Here is an 18,020-nt window from a genome sequence, read left to right on the forward strand (position 1 = left end):
TTATGGTCATAATGCTTCTTCAGGCTGCCGTGTCAATACGCTCGGGACACTGAATGTGTCAAAACCACATAAAATCTTTATTAAGATGAAATTAAATGATCAAGCCCAAATCAGCAATTTAAATGGATATTGTTCTTCAAGGATGCCAGACCTAAAAACCAGACACAACTGAAGAATTCAGGGCATTCAGTTAGGATTAAATTGGTGTGAAACTCAAACTTTTGCCGCAGTTCCTGGGCAGGAGGAATTTAGGAGGATGGGAATTGCTGTCAAGGTGCTCTGGCCACCTGCCCTGTGTTTTCTGCTGTAGCATTGGCCTGAGCTAAAAAAGTGAAGCAAATCTGGGGCAGGTGGGAGGAAAACAGTTATTGGCATGAAAGTTCAGTCTGTCTCTGCTCATCAAATTAACCCAGACTGATCCAAAGGGAAAAAAATCCCTTATTTATGTTCCAGGTGACAGTGCAGGGAGCTCGCTGGCTGGCACTGCAGAGAGTCCATCCTCGTGCTGCACGGCCCTGGTAGGTGCATTTCTTCTCCCAAATCCTCCCAAGCCCTTGTAGAGTCACCAGAGCCGTGCTCACATGGAGAATCTGGCAGCAGAACCGTGGGGCACTTTCCTGAATGGGGCTGAATCCTCCCCCAGCCTGGCACAGAGGCTGCAGCACGGGAGATTTTCACCTGCCAAAAGGAGGTGAGGACGAGCAGGACGTGTGAGAGCTGCCAGAACCTTGGGAAGGAAGAGCTGCAGCTCCAGCCGTGCTCAGCACCATCCCAGCACACAGCTGGAGACAGCAGCGAGAGGCTGGGGCTGCCTGGGCTGGATGGGAGCTGCCAGGAGGGGAGAGCTCAGCCCAGGGCAGGCAGGAGATGCAGCCACCACGGGGCTGTGGGGGCACAGGAGCTGGGCCAGCCTCTTCTCACGTCAGCAATGCAGCCAGTGAAGCCCTTTGCTGCCGCTTCACCCAAGTGTTGGGCGGGGGACAGGACCCGGCTGGGTTTGTGTGGGGACTGGCAGTGCTCAAATAAGAGATTTTGAGGCTTCAGGCTCTAGCTTGAGCCTGTGGGAAACTGAGTCACACAACTTTCTCACTCTGGCCTGAGAAATCATGAGGAGGAATCCCAACAGTCCTTGGAGAAGGAAAACAACCTTTGCAGGTGTTGTTTGTTCCTTGTTGTTTGCTTGTCAGAAACGGCCCAGGGGTGTTGTTCCAACTGCCCAGTGATGGTGATGGGTTGGTTTCATGAGCAGTGAGAGTTTTACCTCCTCAGACCTGCTCAGAACTATCTAGAAAAGAAAATCTGGAAGAATAAAACCTGCTGTCTTGTGGAACCGAGGCTGGAGAGTCCGTGTGGTCACTTTGCTGTTCCTATTGCAGTGTGACAGGTTTGTCTGGGCTTGGTGCATTTGAACAGCCCAATGGCTGGCTGTGCTCTGCTTGGGAGCTCCTGGTTTGCAGCCCCACAAAGCCTGGGACACCAGTGGGCAGGGCCCAGCCTTTGCCAGTGCCCAGCAGGCGATGTTGGATCCTCTGTGCAGCTCGCTGGCCCTTGGGACCAGCCTGGCACAAAGGCTCGGAGGTTTTACATCTCCAGAGGGTGCCCAAGCTCCAGGGCAGCCTCAGCACTGAGCAGTGGGCTGGTCTCTGGTAGGGCAGCACCAGCTGGGTCCCCAAAGCACCACCAGCCTTCCTTGCCAAGGGCTCCGCTGTGCTCGTGGCCTGGTTCTGATGGCAGCGAGGGCCACCACCCCCGTGGATTTGCCACTGGAACACAGGGAATTTGCATCTCTTCTGCATTTTAATTGTGCAGCTTCTGCTTCATCAGGTGGGAATCTACAGCTTGCCAGGAGGATTTCACTCTTCACAAAGGAGCTCCTTTTCTTCTCAGCGGAAAGCTGAAAAATTGCTCGGTTCCAGCCTATTTAGTTTTAATTGTTTCCTTTAGTTCTCATTGCCCACAGCAAAGTATCACCTTCCCCTAACAACCAGCCAGGCTGGGAGCCAGCCACCCTGCCCAGCCATCCCTCCTGCTGCTCCCGTGGCTCCCGGGGGTCCTGGCTGTGCTGGCAGGGCTGGATTTTGGGGCAGAGGCATCACCCTCGGCCAGCAGCAGGGAAGAGCTGCAGTGCTGCTGTTGCTGAGCTGTCTCCATGGCCCCAGGGCTGCTCTGGCTCTGCCTTTCCCGGCCAGCTCGCCTCTCCCTGCTCCCCAGCCTTCCCCCGCAGCTGCTCGGCACCCCAGCCCCCGAGGTGGCTCTGGAGAAAAAGGGCGGAGCTGCTGAGGCAGAACGGGAGGCACACAGAGCCCTGGGGAGGATGAGGAAGATGAGAAGAAGCAGAAGGTGAGAAAAGCCTCTTCTCCTTCCCTTCACCAACATGGGCCTTGAGCCACTTTTGGGAGTGACGTGGTGGAGTGCACCCCAGGTGAGCATCACTGCACCCCAGGTGAGCATCACTGCAGCCCAGGTGAGCATCATTGCACCCCAGGTGAGCATCATTGCACCCCAGGTGAGCATCATTGCACCCCAGGTGAGCATCACTGCACTGCACCCCAGGTGAGCATCACTGCACCCCAGGTGAGCATCACTGCACTGCACCCCAGGTGAGCATCATTGCACCCCAGGTGAGCATCATTGCACCCCAGGTGAGCATCACTGCACCCCAGGTGAGCATCATTGCACCCCAGGTGAGCATCACTGCACTGCACCCCAGGTGAGCATCACTGCACCCCAGGTGAGCATCATTGCACCCCAGGTGAGCATCACTGCACTGCACCCCAGGTGAGCATCATTGCACCCCAGGTGAGCATCACTGCACCCCAGGTGAGCATCATTGCACCCCAGGTGAGCATCACTGCACCCCAGGTGAGCATCACTGCACCCCAGGTGAGCATCACTGCACTGCAGCCCAGGTGTGCATCACTGCACTGCACCCCAGGTGTGCATCACTGCACTGCACCCCAGGTGAGCATCACCTCACTGCATCCCAGGTGAGCATCACCTCCAGGACCTCGCTCCTGCTCCAGCTCCTAGTGCAGCCCTTCCACCCCACTCCACAAAGACAAAACCCTCACATCAGCAGCAGAAAGCAGGGTCTTGCATACTCAAGAAAAACTTGTGGGCACTCCTAGACCTTCTTGGAAGTCATGGGGCCAGGAGGATAAAGCAATATTCCCTTCCCATGCAGGCTGCCTTCAGGGAGCACAGCCAGACACCCCCAGAAACCTTAGCAACAGTTCAGGCTCAAGGGAATATTAAGATATCCCTGGATAAGGCAAGGGTGCAGAGCTAGCTGTCAGGGTGAGACAGAACAAAAATACACCCAGCCCAGCAGAGTAACGCCCCAGCTCACTGCCTTTATCCCCAGGACCAAAGATCTCTGCACCAGGGCTCAGGCTGGTGCTGGGCACTGCCTCAGCCGGCACGTCCCAGCCCCCAGGTTCACAGCACCATGCCAGAGGTTTTCCTGAAGCTTTTCCTCTGCTCAGTTCTGGGGAAGAACTATAAAACAAAGGCTCATAAATTAATTACCTAAAAGAGCAGCAGAATGTTATTAGATACTTGGGAGTTAATTGCACTGATGCTAATCACACGTATTTTAAAGGCACCAGCAGAGATGTAATATGTAATTCCATAGGTATTCCAGAATAATTTAGCAATTTAATTAATTTCTGTTAATACCTATTAAATCACCTGCCCACTTCCTCTCATGTTTCCCGAGGGAAAGGGGAAAGAAACTTTTCCAATTGGCTAAATCTGTTCTAAACTCACTTTTGTTGGCAAAGATACTGTTTTATTTCTCAGTGGATTTAATTAACATTAGAGTTATCCCTGGTGACAGGGTGGCCAAGCGAGACTGCGATTGCCTGGTCCTAAAATTGGAAGTCTGGATCAGGGATGGCTGAAATGTTTTGGACAGATTGTGATGGGCTGAGAAGATGGAAACTGAAATGATTTGTTGATTTAGGTCAAATTTGGCGAGCAGAGCCAGGGGAAAATATGGAAGAGAAATGTAAACAGCACCAGGCATTTTATTCCATCTCCTCAAAATGCAACATTTCGTTTAGAAAAAGCAAAAATACCCCGTTTCAGCATGTTTGAGACACAGGTTTTCTGCTTGTCTCCTTGTGCCTCCCCCCAGGAAGACGGGAAGCTGAGATGCAGCCAGCCCTGGGGCAGCACTGCAGCTGGAACAATGATTTAATTTCCTTTCTGGTCCCACTGCTCAGTGAGTGCAGGGCACAGAACCTCGGGATGGCACTGGGAAGTCCAGGGGAGGTGGACAGAAGAGAAGACAAGTGATTTGGGCTGTATGAGAGCTGAGCCCCACCCTCCCCACGCTGGCAGAAAAGAGACCACCAGAAGCCATTGCTCTCATGGGGCTTTTATTGTCCAGCTGGCCCTCGCCTCCCACCCTGCTGCCTGTGGCTGAGCCCCTCACCACCAGCCACGCCTGCAGAGGAGACCCCAGCCCAGCTCATCCCCAGGCCCAGCCACCTGCCCAGGGCAGCACATCCTTCCCAGTTCATCCCATCCCATCCCATCCCATCCCATCCCATCCCATCCCATCCCATCCCATCCCATCCCGTCCCGTCCCGTCCCGTCCCGTCCCGTCCCATCCCATCCCATCAATCCCATCCCATCCCATCCCCATCCCATCCCATCCCATCCCATCCCATCCCATCCCATCCCATCCCATCCCCATCCCATCCCCATCCCATCCCATCCCATCCCATCCCATCCCATCCCATCCCATCCCAGCCACCTGCCCAGGGCAGCACATCCTTCCCAGTTCATCCCATCCCGTCCCATCCCATCCCATCCTGTCCCATCCCATCCCATCCCATCCCATCCCATCCCATCCCATCCCCATCCCATCCCCATCCCATCCCCATCCCATCCCATCCCATCCCATCCCATCCCGTCCCATCCCATCCCATCCCATCCCATCCCATCCCATCCCATCCCATCCCATCAATCCCATCCCATCCCGTCCCATCCCATCCCATCCCATCCCATCCCATCCCATCCCCATCCCATCCCATCCCATCCCATCCCAGCCACCTGCCCAGGGCAGCACATCCTTCCCAGCTCTTTTTTTGGGTTTGTTTGTTGGGTTTTTTTGTGTGGTTTTTTTTTTTTAATATTTATTTTAAAAATACAGTAGCTGTGGAAAGCAGCCCTCTTTATAAACTCTTGATGCCGGAGTGAAATGCATCACTGCCATCCTCATTCCCAGCCCCTCCTGGTGCCAGCAGCAGTGCCGGGGGCCGCGGAGGCTGCAGGCAGGGACGCTCCCCATGGCAGGGAGAGACAGACAGAGGGACCCTTCCAGAAGTAGAAACATTGTGCTGAGTGGTTTGGAGTGAATGGGACACGTGAAACACCGGCACCAGGTCAGCTTTAGCTCGGCAGGTATTGCTGCTGGAGGCTCGTTCCCCCCGGGCCCGGGCCAGGGCAGCCACGCCAGCCCCAGCCCCGCTCCCCAGTGCAGGCTCCCTGCTCTCACCCACCACGGGCACACCGGCCCACGGGGCAGCCCGAGAGCCCCGCAGCCGACAGAAATAGGAACTGTAAACACAACCACTGGAGATAAGAGGATAAGAGACATCTACGATCACAGGGTTTACTGCTTCAGACAGCCCACCCTCCCCCGCATCCGCACCCCCGTGCCCTCGTCCCCGCTCCGTAAAAAGGTCTCCAGTAACAAAATCTTCGATCCAGGCTTGGAGTAAAGGTGGGGAGCTGGGGGAGTAAAAAGGGACGTTGCAACCTTAGCGGTCTTTGCTCGGGAGGGGAGATGGTGGCAGGAGGGGGAGAGAGGGTCCGCTGGTTCAGGTCCTTTGCAAGTCCATTTGGTTTGTCTGGAGGACTCCTAGGGTTATACCTGAGATGAAGACGTCTGGAGGACACTCCACAGCTCAATCAGAACGCGGTTGGTGTTCCTGTGCCTAGAAGAGCCCTCGCTGCCGGGATCTGTCTGTCGTGCTTGCAGCGGGCAGCAGGAGAGCAGCATCATCCCTCCTCGGCTCGGCACGCGGCCGTCTGAACCAACGCCGGCCTGGGGGACCCCTCATGTGTCCAGGATCTCGCTGGTGGGCGACGGCTCGTGGGGGATGCCCTGCACGCTGTGGATGGTCTGGTTGTGCGAGAGGGAGTTCTGCTGGAGCTCCAGGGCGATGGCGTTCTGCGGGAACTCCTTCACCTGCCGCTTGTACTCCAGGAAGGTGCACGCCTTGGTGGCGATGGCGATGATGTTCTTGCCGATAAAGATGGTGGAGACCCTGCTGTCCTGGAACAAGATCATGTTGATGGCCCGGATGAAGATGGTGACGATGTTGATGGTGACCAGGCTGAGGACGGGGTAGAGCATCATTTTTTGCGGGGCGATGTGCTCCCCTTGCATGCTGATCTCACTGAGGGACACGCAAGGCAGGATCAGGAGGAGTATGTAGCAGTAGAAGAACATGAGCCCCTCTGCCCAGATGGGCAGGCCGGTCCTGTGCGGCTCCCACAGGTTGGCCTGGATGTCCAGGATATCCAGCAGGTCGAGGGCCACCCAGAAGAGGCGTCCCCGCAAGTCCTCTTTCTTCCGAAAGGTCCGTATGTACTCCATGCTGTCCAAGGCCACCAGCACCAGGTAGAGCCCCGGCACGCAGATGGAGAGCAGCAGGGTCAGAGCCTTCCTGGCCACCGTCTCCAGGTTCTTCTTGTCCGCTTTGTAGTTCTGAAAGATGAAGTACAGCTTGATCTCCAGCACGAAGATGTAGAGGAACCACAGGATCATGGCGTAGCCCCTCTTGGCCGTCTTCACCTCGGCGCCCACCCACACGGCCACGTAGCGCAGCACGATGAGGAAGCAGATGTCCCCCACCAGCACGATGATGCAGACGCCGATCTTGCGGGGCCCCTGGTTCTGCTCCACCAGGTAGGCGTCCATGAAGGCCATGCTGGTCATGATGACGATGGTGGTGAGGCAGACGTGGCGCTTGTCGGGCGGCGGCAGCACCATGGCGAGGCGGGCGGCCCTGGCGGTGTCGGCGCTAGGGGAGCGGTGCCGCGGGCGCTGCGCGGGGGCGCACCCGCGGCCAGCCCGGCCACCGAGCGCTCTGTCCCCCGCCGCCGCCCCGGGAAGAGGCGCCTGCAGCAGCAGCGGCGGCTCGGCCGGCAGCCCCGCCGTCCCGGGGCTCGGGGCTGCCCCGGCAGAGCCGCCCCCGGCCCGTCGCCCCTCGGCGGCCGTGCCCTGCGGGCAGCGCGGCTCTGCCCCCGGCCCAGGGCTGGCTGAGCAGCCCAGCCCCAGGCAGCCTCCGCCAGCAGCAGCCAGGGCTCACGGCTCCGCGGGGCCTCCTGGAGGAACGCCCCTCCTCGCTGCTGGGTCCCCCATCGCTGCCAGGCTCTCCAGCAGTCCTACGGCACTAGCACGCCTCCGGGCTCCGAGCCCCAAATCCCGGCGGAGATCCCTGGAAACGCGGCGGGTGACGGGGCAGAAGGGGAGCTCTCCCTGTTCCCAGCGAGGTCCCACGTTCCTGCAGGGTCCGGGGGGCTCCTGCTGTGTCCTCACAGGGAATCGCCTTCACGCCGACCCCCACGGGGCTGTGCCGGTGTCCTGCTGCTCCCAGCTGCACTCGCATCCCTCCATCCCTGCAAAGGACAGCAGAGAGCAGGCGTTAGGGTCCCTCTGTGTGCTGGCCATGGAACGGTGGCGATGACAGCCCCCTGAGCTCCCAGAACACCCCAGAGTGAGCTGGGCTCCCATCCCAGCCCTGGGCCACCACCACAGCCCCACCAGGGCATGAGGATGCACAACAGCTTCTCACCGAGCACAGGCACAGCGCGGGGTGTCCTGCAGGGAAACGCTGCCCGCTGCCCTTCCACGGGCACTCCCTGCCCACAGCTCCTCAGCAAGCTCACCCCGAGCCCTGCTGCTTCAGCAGCGCAGGCACAAAACCACACCGTGCTGGGGACACACAGGTGTCCCGGCTCCGGGTGTCCCGGCTCCGGGTGTCCCGGCTCCGGGTGTCCCAGCTCCGGGTGTCCCGGCTCCGGGTGTCCCAGCTCCGGGTGTCCCAGCTCCGGGTGTCCCGGCTCCGGGTGTCCCGGCTCCGGGTGTCCCAGCTCCAGCAGGGAGTCCCAGCCACAAGTTCCTGCGGAGGTCCCAGCCTGGACAGCTCTGCTTTACAGCAGCCGTGGGACTCTACAGCTACTGAGCAGCTCACAGGGGGTGGGACACGTCCCTCCTCGAGCAGGGCTCAGGACAGGGCTGGCACCTGGGGGACAGGGCAGAGCTGTCCCCAGGGTGTCGTGAGGTCCCAGCTGCCCGTGGACACAGCTCCTCCTCGCCATGCTGTGCTTGCCTAATTGATTTGTTCATCTTTTCTGTGCAGGGAATGCACTCCCAGAAACGAACAGCCAGGTCCCAGTGCACACAAAAATGTCATTGAACGTGGAGATGGACCGGGATCACAGAGGCTGGAGGGAAGGAGCCAAGCCCAAGGAGGTGTAAGCCATTAAAAACCTGCCCTACTTTGCTGCTGCTTATGTTTATAGGGCCTGATTTAAATAAAAGCTGGATTGTCTCCTGCTTCAGGGAGACAAGAAGAACAAAGAAGAGAAAGTGGGAAGCCAGATGAGTCAGAGCCAGCCCTGCCTTGAGCCTGAGTAGGTGGACAGCAGGGATGCGTGTACCTGCGCCCTGGTTTCCAAAGGATGTGGTGCTCGGCAAATGTTAGCGAGGGAATTAAAGCTGCTGCTCCAGCCAGGGCCCTCGGGACGCTCTTCTGAATCTACTGCCAGCAAGGAAAACTGGCATGTTAAAATAATTCCTCAGGCAGGAATGGCTCAGAAGGAAACCAAAGAGATGTGGTGGGAATTGATGAGAAGTGCTGCGTGTGCTTCCCAGGCAAGGCAGTCCCTGCAGCCCCACTCTCACCAGCAACAACCCAGAGCTGCCGTTCGCGGCTTCAGTTCGCTCTTTCTCGAGGTTTGGGATAAAAATATACAGTCACTGCTGTAACTGCCTTAAACCTCGTGCCAAGTTTTACAGAGGATTTATAGCCGAGGGTAGATAATTCCAGATAAATTAGGTCTTTCAGGAGGGAGCTGTGGCTTTTTTTCCCTTTCCCCCTGTCAGTATTTATGCCTTCGGAAGGCAGCGGTTATTTAAAGGGCAGGGGGATGCATCACAGCACGGCACGGCTGGGGAGCAGCTCGCTTGGAAATCCTGCCCCTCTGGCCCCTGAGATATAATATAATATAATATAATATAATATAATATAATATAATATAATATAATATAATATAATATAAAATAAAATAAAATAATATAATATAATATAATATAATATAATATAATATAATATAATATAATATAATATAATATAATATAATATAATATAATATAATATAATATAATATAATATAATATAATATATCACATCACATCATATAACATCATATCATATCATATCATATCATACAATATCATATCACATCATATCACATCATATCATGACATATAACATCACATCATATCATATAACATCATATCATATTAGATAATTTAATATAATAATCATATCATATCACATCACATCATATATTTATATATAATATCATATATATTTATAATATAATATTTATACTAATTAAATATAATTATTCATTATTAATAATTCACTATGGATAGTTAATTATTGAATTTATGAATATTGCTAATTTGATGTTAAATTAATTAATTAGTAATATTAATTAAATATTTAATTTCATGAATTAATAATTATAAAATAATTAATATAAAAATAAATTAATAACGTTTATATATAATATATGAATATAATATACTGGTGTATTTATATATATTTTCATATATTTATATATATATTTATATATATTTATATATATACCAAATATATATATATATTTATATAATATATATTTATATTTATATATATATATTTATATTTATATATATACCAAATCCTTTGCGGATCCACACAGAGGAGCTTGCCAATTTTGGTGATGCCAATTTTGGTGATGCCAATTTGGGAGATGCCAATTTGGGCGATGCCAATTTGGGAGATGCCAATTTGGGCGATGCCAATTTGGGCGATGCCAATTTGGGAGATGCCAATTTGGGCAATGCTGATTTGGGAGATGCCGATTTGGGTGATGCCAATTTGGGCAATGCTGATTTGGGCAATGCTGATTTGGGAGATGCCAATTTGGGCGATGCCGATTTGGGCGATGCCGATTTGGGCAATGCTGATTTGGGCAATGCTGATTTGGGCAATGCTGATTTGGGAGATGCCAATTTTGGTGATGCCAATTTTGGTGATGCCAATTTGGGCAATGCTGATTTGGGAGATGCCAATTTGGGCGATGCCGATTTGGGCGATGCCGATTTGGGCAATGCTGATTTGGGCAATGCTGATTTGGGCAATGCTGATTTGGGAGATGCCAATTTTGGTGATGCCAATTTTGGTGATGCCAATTTGGGTGATGCCAATTTGGGTGATGCCAATTTTGGTGATGCCAATTTGGGAGATGCCAATTTGGGTGATGCCCAATTTGAGTCACGCTCAGCCTGTCGGGGATGGGGCACATAAAGCTCTCCTTGGAGGACTATTAGAGAAAAGCAGGTTGGTTAAAACAAAACAAAAACAACCCAAAAATGTTACTTGGTAACTTTGAAATGACGGCATCGGGCGGTACATTCTGAGAGCTGGGCTGAGTAAACACGGCAATAACCGCGTCAGACAGCCACGGGAGCACATCTGAGGCAAATATTTGTTTGGACAAGTATCCACAAAACTTTCTTCCTGCATGAATTCCTGTAAATAAAAGGCAGCCCACCTGAGCATAATGAGCTTGGAGCACTATGGATGTCAGGGGGCCCGGCTGGCAGCTCCCTATGGGAAGGGATCTAACAGCCTTTGCATCCCTCTCGGTGCCAGCACCCCCACAGGCAGGTACGGGATCTAACAGCCTTTGCATCCCTCTCGGTGCCAGGACCCCCACGGCAGGTACAGGATCTAACAGCCTTTGCATCCCTCTCAGTGCCAGGACCCCCACAGGCAGGTACTGAAGCGATGCTTCAGTCTTGGCAACCGTGGCCTCCAAAATTCAATCCCTGGCTGCTTCTTCTCCTCTACTTCTACCCTACTCAAACAGCCCCATTGCACTGGAGAGAGGAAATGACACCCAGGGCAGTGTGTGTGTCACCAGCACAGCCCAAGGCCAGCATCCAGCCCCACCAGTGATGGCCAGCAGCAGGGAATAGGAATGGGAGCGGGAACGGGAACGGGAATGGGAATGGGAATGGGAATGGGAACGGGAACGGGAACGGGAATGGGAACGGGAACGGGAATGGGAATGGGAACGGGAATGGGGAGCAGCAGCATTTCTCCTCTCCATCTCTGGGGTGTGCTTGGGACACTCCAATTCCCAGCCCAGCCCGCCGTTTCCCAGCTTCCCTGCAGGATGGGAGAGGCTTCAGTGGGAATGGGGGAATGCTGATTTCCTGGGGAGGCTCAGGGGTCCTGCCGATGAGTCCAAACCCGGCTGAGGGGCAGGGTGTGAATTCTCACCGCTGCTTCCTCTGGCACCGAGGGAAAGGAGCAGCACTGGGGCAGCCAGCCCTTGCCCTATTCCTCTGGTGCCTCTCCTGTGTCTGAGAGGTTATTTCGTGGTCTTGCATCTCTTTTTCGCGGCTCTCCAGGATGACATAAAGTGCCCGTGGTGCACCAAGGACGTGCGGTCACAGCCCTGCTCCACAGCAGCCAGGCAGTTTGGAGGAAAACCAAACTGTGCTTTTCCCTGCCGTGCCAGTGGCTTCTTGCAGGGATTAATTACTGCTAGCTCTGCCCTCCTGCCCCCTGTCCTGCCTCTGCCCAGCCCCTCCTGGCACAGCCCCCGGGAGCCGTGGGATGCAGCAGCCCCAGACAAAAGCGCATCTCCCAGCCCGGGGAGCCTGGAGAGCTCCTGGAGCCACTGCCACAGCAGCGACCTTAACGCCAGCAGGCGCCTCCCAAAGCCCAGCTCTGCCTGGCTAATTAATTTAAATTATTTATGTCATTTGAACCCTGTCTATGTTTTAAAAAGGGAGTGAGACAGAGGTACGCACAACGCGCTTCCCAGGTAATTAGGATGCCGCATTGCTTAAAGCTTCATTTGCACTTTAATTGCTTTGATTTATTCCAGGTTTCCCGAGTGTAAATCCAAAACTCCCCCTCGAGCGCTGCTGCTCCCCCAGGGCCGGTTCCCACCTGGCGGTGTGGGGCAGGAGGAGGCGATGGCACAGCCAGCTGTGCTCGGGAGCGGGGGCAGCTGTGGCAGAGCCACCAAGGCTTTGGCACCAGTGCCCGGCGGCTGTTGGTGCTCCAGGAGCCCTGACCCTGGACAGGAGCTGCTGCTCACTGCTCACACCATCCACCAGCCCCTGAGCTACCCGTGCCTGTGCACCGCCCCAGGATGGGCCTCACAGGCAGGGAAAACTCGGCTTTGCCTGGGAGGGAACTGGAAATCAGTTTGTCCGGAGCCTCTGCCTGTTCCTGCCGCTGCTTCAGCCTCCCTGACCCGGAGGCTGAGGTTCCACCTTCCCCGCCCGGGCAGACCCCGGGGAGCATCGGGGGACGGAGGGAGGGAGGGAGGGAGGGAGGGAGGGAGGATGCTCCCACCCCGAGGAGCAGGGAGGGTCGCTCTGGGCAGCGGCTGTGCCCTGCCTCCTCCAAGGCAGCGCCGGGCTCTCAAGAGCATCCTGAGAAGGAAATGAGATTGAGGAAGGTTTTTCCGGCCCCTGCCCACTAATTGTGTCTGAAGGAGGAAGCAGCCCACTTGCTAATGATTGCAGATAATTTACTGTGTGGGCACATCAAGAGATGGGGAAAGAGCTGCAAACTGTTCCTAGAACCTGCTCAAAATAAACAGTGCCATGTCAAACCAACTCCTGCTTATACCAGTGAGTGCATCAGCTGTGTTCTCCTGCTGCAAACCCCCTCAGTCCCCTCTGGGCTTCATTTCAGCCCCCTTCCCCAAAAACTAACACAAGCAGAAGGTACCAGAACTGTTCCCTGAATAGGGAAAATAAATAAAACAACCCTCTCAATCATGTCACTTTGGTGATGGGGTGGGGAAATGCTGCTTGCCCAAAGCAGAGCCCTGCACTGGCTGGGTGCATGGGTGGATGGATGGATGGATGATGGATGGATGATGGATGGATGATGGATGGATGGATGATGGATGGATGATGGATGGATGGATGGATGATGGATGGATGGATGGATGATGGATGGATGATGGATGGATGATGGATGGATGGATGGATGATGGATGGATGGATGGATGGATGGATGATGGATGGATGGATGGATGATGGATGGATGGATGGATGATGGATGGATGGATGATGGATGGATGATGGATGATGGATGGATGATGGATGGATGATGGATGGATGATGGATGGATGGATGATGGATGGATGGATGGATGGATGGATGGATGGATGGATGATGGATGGATGGATGGATGGATGGATGGATGGATGGATGGATGGATGATGGATGGATGGTGGATGATGGATGGATGGATGATGGATGGATGGATGGATGGATGGATGGATGATGGATGGATGGATGGATGGATGGATGGATGATGGATGGGTGGATGATGGATGGATGATGATGATGGATGGATGGATAGATGGATGATGGATGATGATGGATGGATGATGGATGGATGGATGGATGGATGGATGATGGATGGATGGATGATGGATGGATGGATGGATGGATGGATGATGGATGGATGATGGATGGATGGATGATGGATGGATGATGGATGGATGGATGGATGATGGATGGATGATGGATGATGGATGGATGGATGGATGGATGGATGGATGGATGGATGATGGATGGATGATGGATGGATGGATGATGGATGGATGGATGATGGATGGATGGATGATGGATGGATGATGGATGGATGGATGATGGATGGATGGATGGATGGATGGATGATGGATGGATGGATGGATGATGGATGGATGGATGATGGATGGATGATGGATGATGGATGATGGATGATGGATGGATGGATGGATGATGGATGGATGGATGGATGGATGGATGATGGATGGATGGATGATGGATGGATGGATGATGGATGGATGGATGGATGATGGATGATGGATGATGGATGGATGGATGGATGGATGGATGATGGATGGATGATGGATGGATGATGGATGGATAGATGGATGATGGATGGATGATGGATGGATGGATGGATAGATGGATGATGGATGGATGGATGGATGGATGGATGGATGGATGGATGATGGATGATGGATGGATGATGGATGATGGATGGATGGATGGATGGATGATGGATGGATGATGGATGGATGGATGATGGATGGATGATGGATGGATGATGGATGGATGGATGATGGATGGATGGATGATGGATGATGGATGGATGGATGGATGATGGATGGATGGATGATGGATGGATGGATAATAGATGGATGATGGATGGATGGATGGATGGATGGATGATGGATGGATGATGGATGGATTATGGACAGACAGATGGCCTTTCTGTTCCCAGTTCTGTCCCCCACAGCCATCCTGGTCAGGGCTTTCCTGCTGCCACAGGCAGCTGCAGCTGCTGGGAACATCTCCCCATTCACAAACACACTGCGTCTGATGAGATTTGACAGATGTGTCAAAGAAAAAAAAAAAAAAAAAAAAGCCTTTTCAGATGTTTCAGGTGTTTAAAAACAGTTAAAGGAGGTAAATGATTCATTTTGACATGTACATAGAACGTGGAATTATAATACTACGTTTTGACTCTACCAAACCATTTACCATTTCCCCAGCAAAACGTTTCTGCAGAGGAATTCCTTGGCGTTTCCAAGTTGGGTGCATTTTCAAGATTTTGTTCTAATCTGGACCAAACCCCAGCTGTAAAAGCATCAAAATCCCCCACAGTTTGTGGGTTTGTAGCCAAGAAGGGCACATTTGGCAAACATCTGTCTGGCTGTCTGTTTGCCACAGTGAGAGATGTGTGTGGAGTGCAGGTTCTGCTGGCAGAGCTGTCCCCACCCTCCTGTCCCTCCTGCAGCCTCCCTGCACTCTGTATCACCCTTCAGCAGAGCTTTCCCCACTGCTCCCGGGGCATTTCCCTCTCTGCTGCCTCGGGGCTCCTCCTGGCCTTGCTGCTCCTCTGCCAAACCTTCGGCATTTTCCCTGAATTTACCCCTGCCCTCCCAGCCCCAGTGCTCCTTGCCCCTGCTGGGGGAACTGGACCCAGCTATACTCTCTTTTTTTGTTTCTTGGTTTGGGTTTATTATTCCCCCAGGCTTTTCCCCCACTATTTTGGAGATGCTGTTGGATTTTTCACGTTTCCTCCAGCATGCTCCAAGCTCACCCCACAGGATGTCTGTGTAAATATATATAATATATGTAATATATATATTATAGCTGTCTGTAGCTATAACCAACACCCTCACTGGTCCTGCCCCTGCCTAGGAAACTGTCTGGCTTTCATCTGAAGGAGCTGTGCCATCCCTGGGCTGGGAACAAAAGCATTTCCTGCCCCAGGCGTGGCAGGGCTGGGAGTGCACCTGCAAGTTGCAGTTGAACAAATCATCTCACTAAAATCCATCAGCTCTGATCTCTGCTGCTGCCCTCCTGGAGAGAAAAAGGCCTCGCTCAAGTGGCCAACAAATTTCACCTGCACACAAAGACCACAGCTTGGATTTTTCCTGTGCCATCAATAGGCATGAATGCAAACACCAGGGGCGAGCCAGGCCAGGAGCACGAAACTTGGATCTGATTTCAGTAGCCTGAGGATGTTCTTCTGTGTGTGAATCACAACCGTGTCCTCAAATAACCTCCCACTGTCAGTGCTGGGGGAAAGGGAATCGTGGAGCCAGAGCAGGCTCCTCACACAGATGCTTTCCCCCACTGCCTGCTGGAAATCCCTACAGATGGAGGATGGAAAGCTTCCTGCTCTTGCTCATCCTTGTCCTCGCTCTGCTGGGTGCTGGCAGAGAGGTACAAACTTTCCTGAGTGCTCCCAGCATCCTCATCCAATCCACTGGGTGCCCGAGAGCCAGGTGGGAGAGGGAATCAGCTCATTAAAATAAAATTAAAACTGGAGTGTGGAGCTAAAAATAGGAGAGCACTGGGAGTTTCCTGGTGCTAAAAACGTCCTTGTGGGGAAGGAGGTGCTGGCAGCTGTGGGGCAGAGCTCTGGAGATGTGACAGGAAAGAGGCATCTGAGATCTGCTGGCACCTCCTGCCTGTGTGAGAGGGTGTTCAGACAGGGATGGCTCTGCAGGACTGGCTGGAAGGGTGAGGCTCCTGTGGAGACCTGGGCAGAGTCACCTGCTGGGTCCTCTCACCTGGCCCAGGCTGGCTGTCAGACTTCAGGCAACAGGAGAGGGACCTCTCCCTCTCCCTCTCCTCTCCTCTCCCACCCAGGGCACAGGAAGGCTGTGGGTGACAGTGCCTGATACAAGAAAAGCAGGCCAAGCTGCCAAGGGAAGAGCTGGGAGCACAAAGAAGTGTGACTGCCAAACTGCAACCCTGGAGACCTCTGCCCTACGAGATGGTGAAGCTGCTGAGGACTTTCTGCACTCAGGGAGCCTTTGGGTGCTCCAGTGCCTGTGTTGGGGTGGCAGGACAGCCAGGATGGCTCCGTGTGTCCTGAGGCCAGTCAGCTCCCACACAGAGCATCTCTGTCCCCCTGGGAGTGGCCTGCAGCTTGTCCCTGCTGCCAGGCTGTGGTGGCACAGAAACTCGTGTCCCTGTTATTGCCTCTGCCCCGAGCACGGGGTTAGTGGAGGTGGGATGAGCTCGGCAGGCTGCTCCTGCTGCCATCAGTCTGGCCTTTGATTAACGGTGATTGTTCTGCTCTTAATTAACAGGAGGCAGCTGCTGGCTGTTGTGGTGGAATGGAGGAGCAGAGCCTGGTGGCTGTGATGAAAGGAGATTGTGTCTGCTGGCCCCCAGTGAGGCTGGCACAGCCCCACACCTGGGCTGCGGGACATGGCACAGGGAGGGACTGAGCCTGAGCAGCACTGCCAGGGCTCAGCCTCTGCACAAACAGCACGTGTGGGGCATCCAGAGAATCCCTGGGCTGCTTCTGCCTCTCTCTGCTCTCCACCCTCAGTGGCACTGCTGCTGATGCCTCCTGCTTCCCACAGGGTTTATTTCCCTCTCTGCCCCCCAGAGACCTTCCCGAGGCAGAGCCTCTCCTGTGACAACAGCTCTCATGCTCTGGTGACATCTGGCATTGTGCTGCCCCCAGGTTTGAGGGAGCCATCTGCAGAGCTGCTGCTCAGCTTGCTGTACCGACAGCTGAGCCCCAGGAGATGAGGAGGCATCTCAGCTTCTCCTGCTCTCCAGGGCCGTGGCTCCTGAGCAGCAGCACGGTGAACCCCAGTAAAAGCTTCCCCAAGAACATCACAGCATTTTGCTGAGAGGAAAGCTCGCCCCAAACCTTTGTGATGCAGGGACAGCACACAAGGCAGAAGTGCTGGGTGGCTTGTGAAACCGAGGGACCTTTGCCCCGCCAGACAGCTGCTGGATGTGTTTTGGCAAGGCTGTGCAGTGTTAATTATTGATGAGAGCCATGCTGGTTGTGGTGAGCCCTTGGCAGCAGGGGAAGCCTGGGGGTGCAGCCCCAGCAGACAGTCATTAACCTGCTGGAAACCACAGCTGAGTGCTGCCAGGGGCTGGGGATGGGCCTCTCCATCATTTAATTCCATGTTAGTTCCTGCTGGAACAGGCTGTCCTGCACCGAGCTCACGGTGACCCTCCTCATCCTGCCTCAGCCCTGGGGTGGGGACAGTGCTGGCATCACCTGGGAGATGACACCGCTCCCATCTGACACAGCTCGAGATAAATACTGCCAGCCCTGGGCTCGCTGGGGAGACACTTCTCTTCCTCTGCTTTCCAGCCTTCTCTCTACCAACCATTAATAAATCTAATAAAATCTGTCTTGTTGATGTCT

At 53.9% G+C, this 18,020-nt stretch overlaps 1 protein-coding gene across 1 annotated transcript; it reads right to left on the reverse strand.

Annotated features, from left to right (window-relative positions):
- Positions 1–5,121: 5,121 nt before the first annotated feature.
- On the reverse strand, positions 5,122–7,096 carry TMEM121 (transmembrane protein 121). The gene has a single exon (XM_005528644.2). The coding sequence runs from the start codon at positions 7,007–7,009 to the stop codon at positions 6,071–6,073; it is 939 nt and encodes a 312-aa protein (XP_005528701.1). The 5' UTR covers positions 7,010–7,096; the 3' UTR covers positions 5,122–6,070.
- Positions 7,097–18,020: the final 10,924 nt, after the last annotated feature.

This window comes from Pseudopodoces humilis, chromosome 10 (genome assembly GCF_049639895.1).
Source record: "Pseudopodoces humilis isolate 2021_Gansu_Grassland_sample_001 chromosome 10, ASM4963989v1, whole genome shotgun sequence".
In the NCBI taxonomy this organism is placed as follows: domain Eukaryota; kingdom Metazoa; phylum Chordata; class Aves; order Passeriformes; family Paridae; genus Pseudopodoces; species Pseudopodoces humilis.

Bases quoted from the DNA above. Each gene is read 5' to 3' on its own strand.
- TMEM121 (XM_005528644.2), bottom strand. From the start codon at position 7,009: ATGGTGCTGCCGCCGCCCGACAAGCGCCACGTCTGCCTCACCACCATC.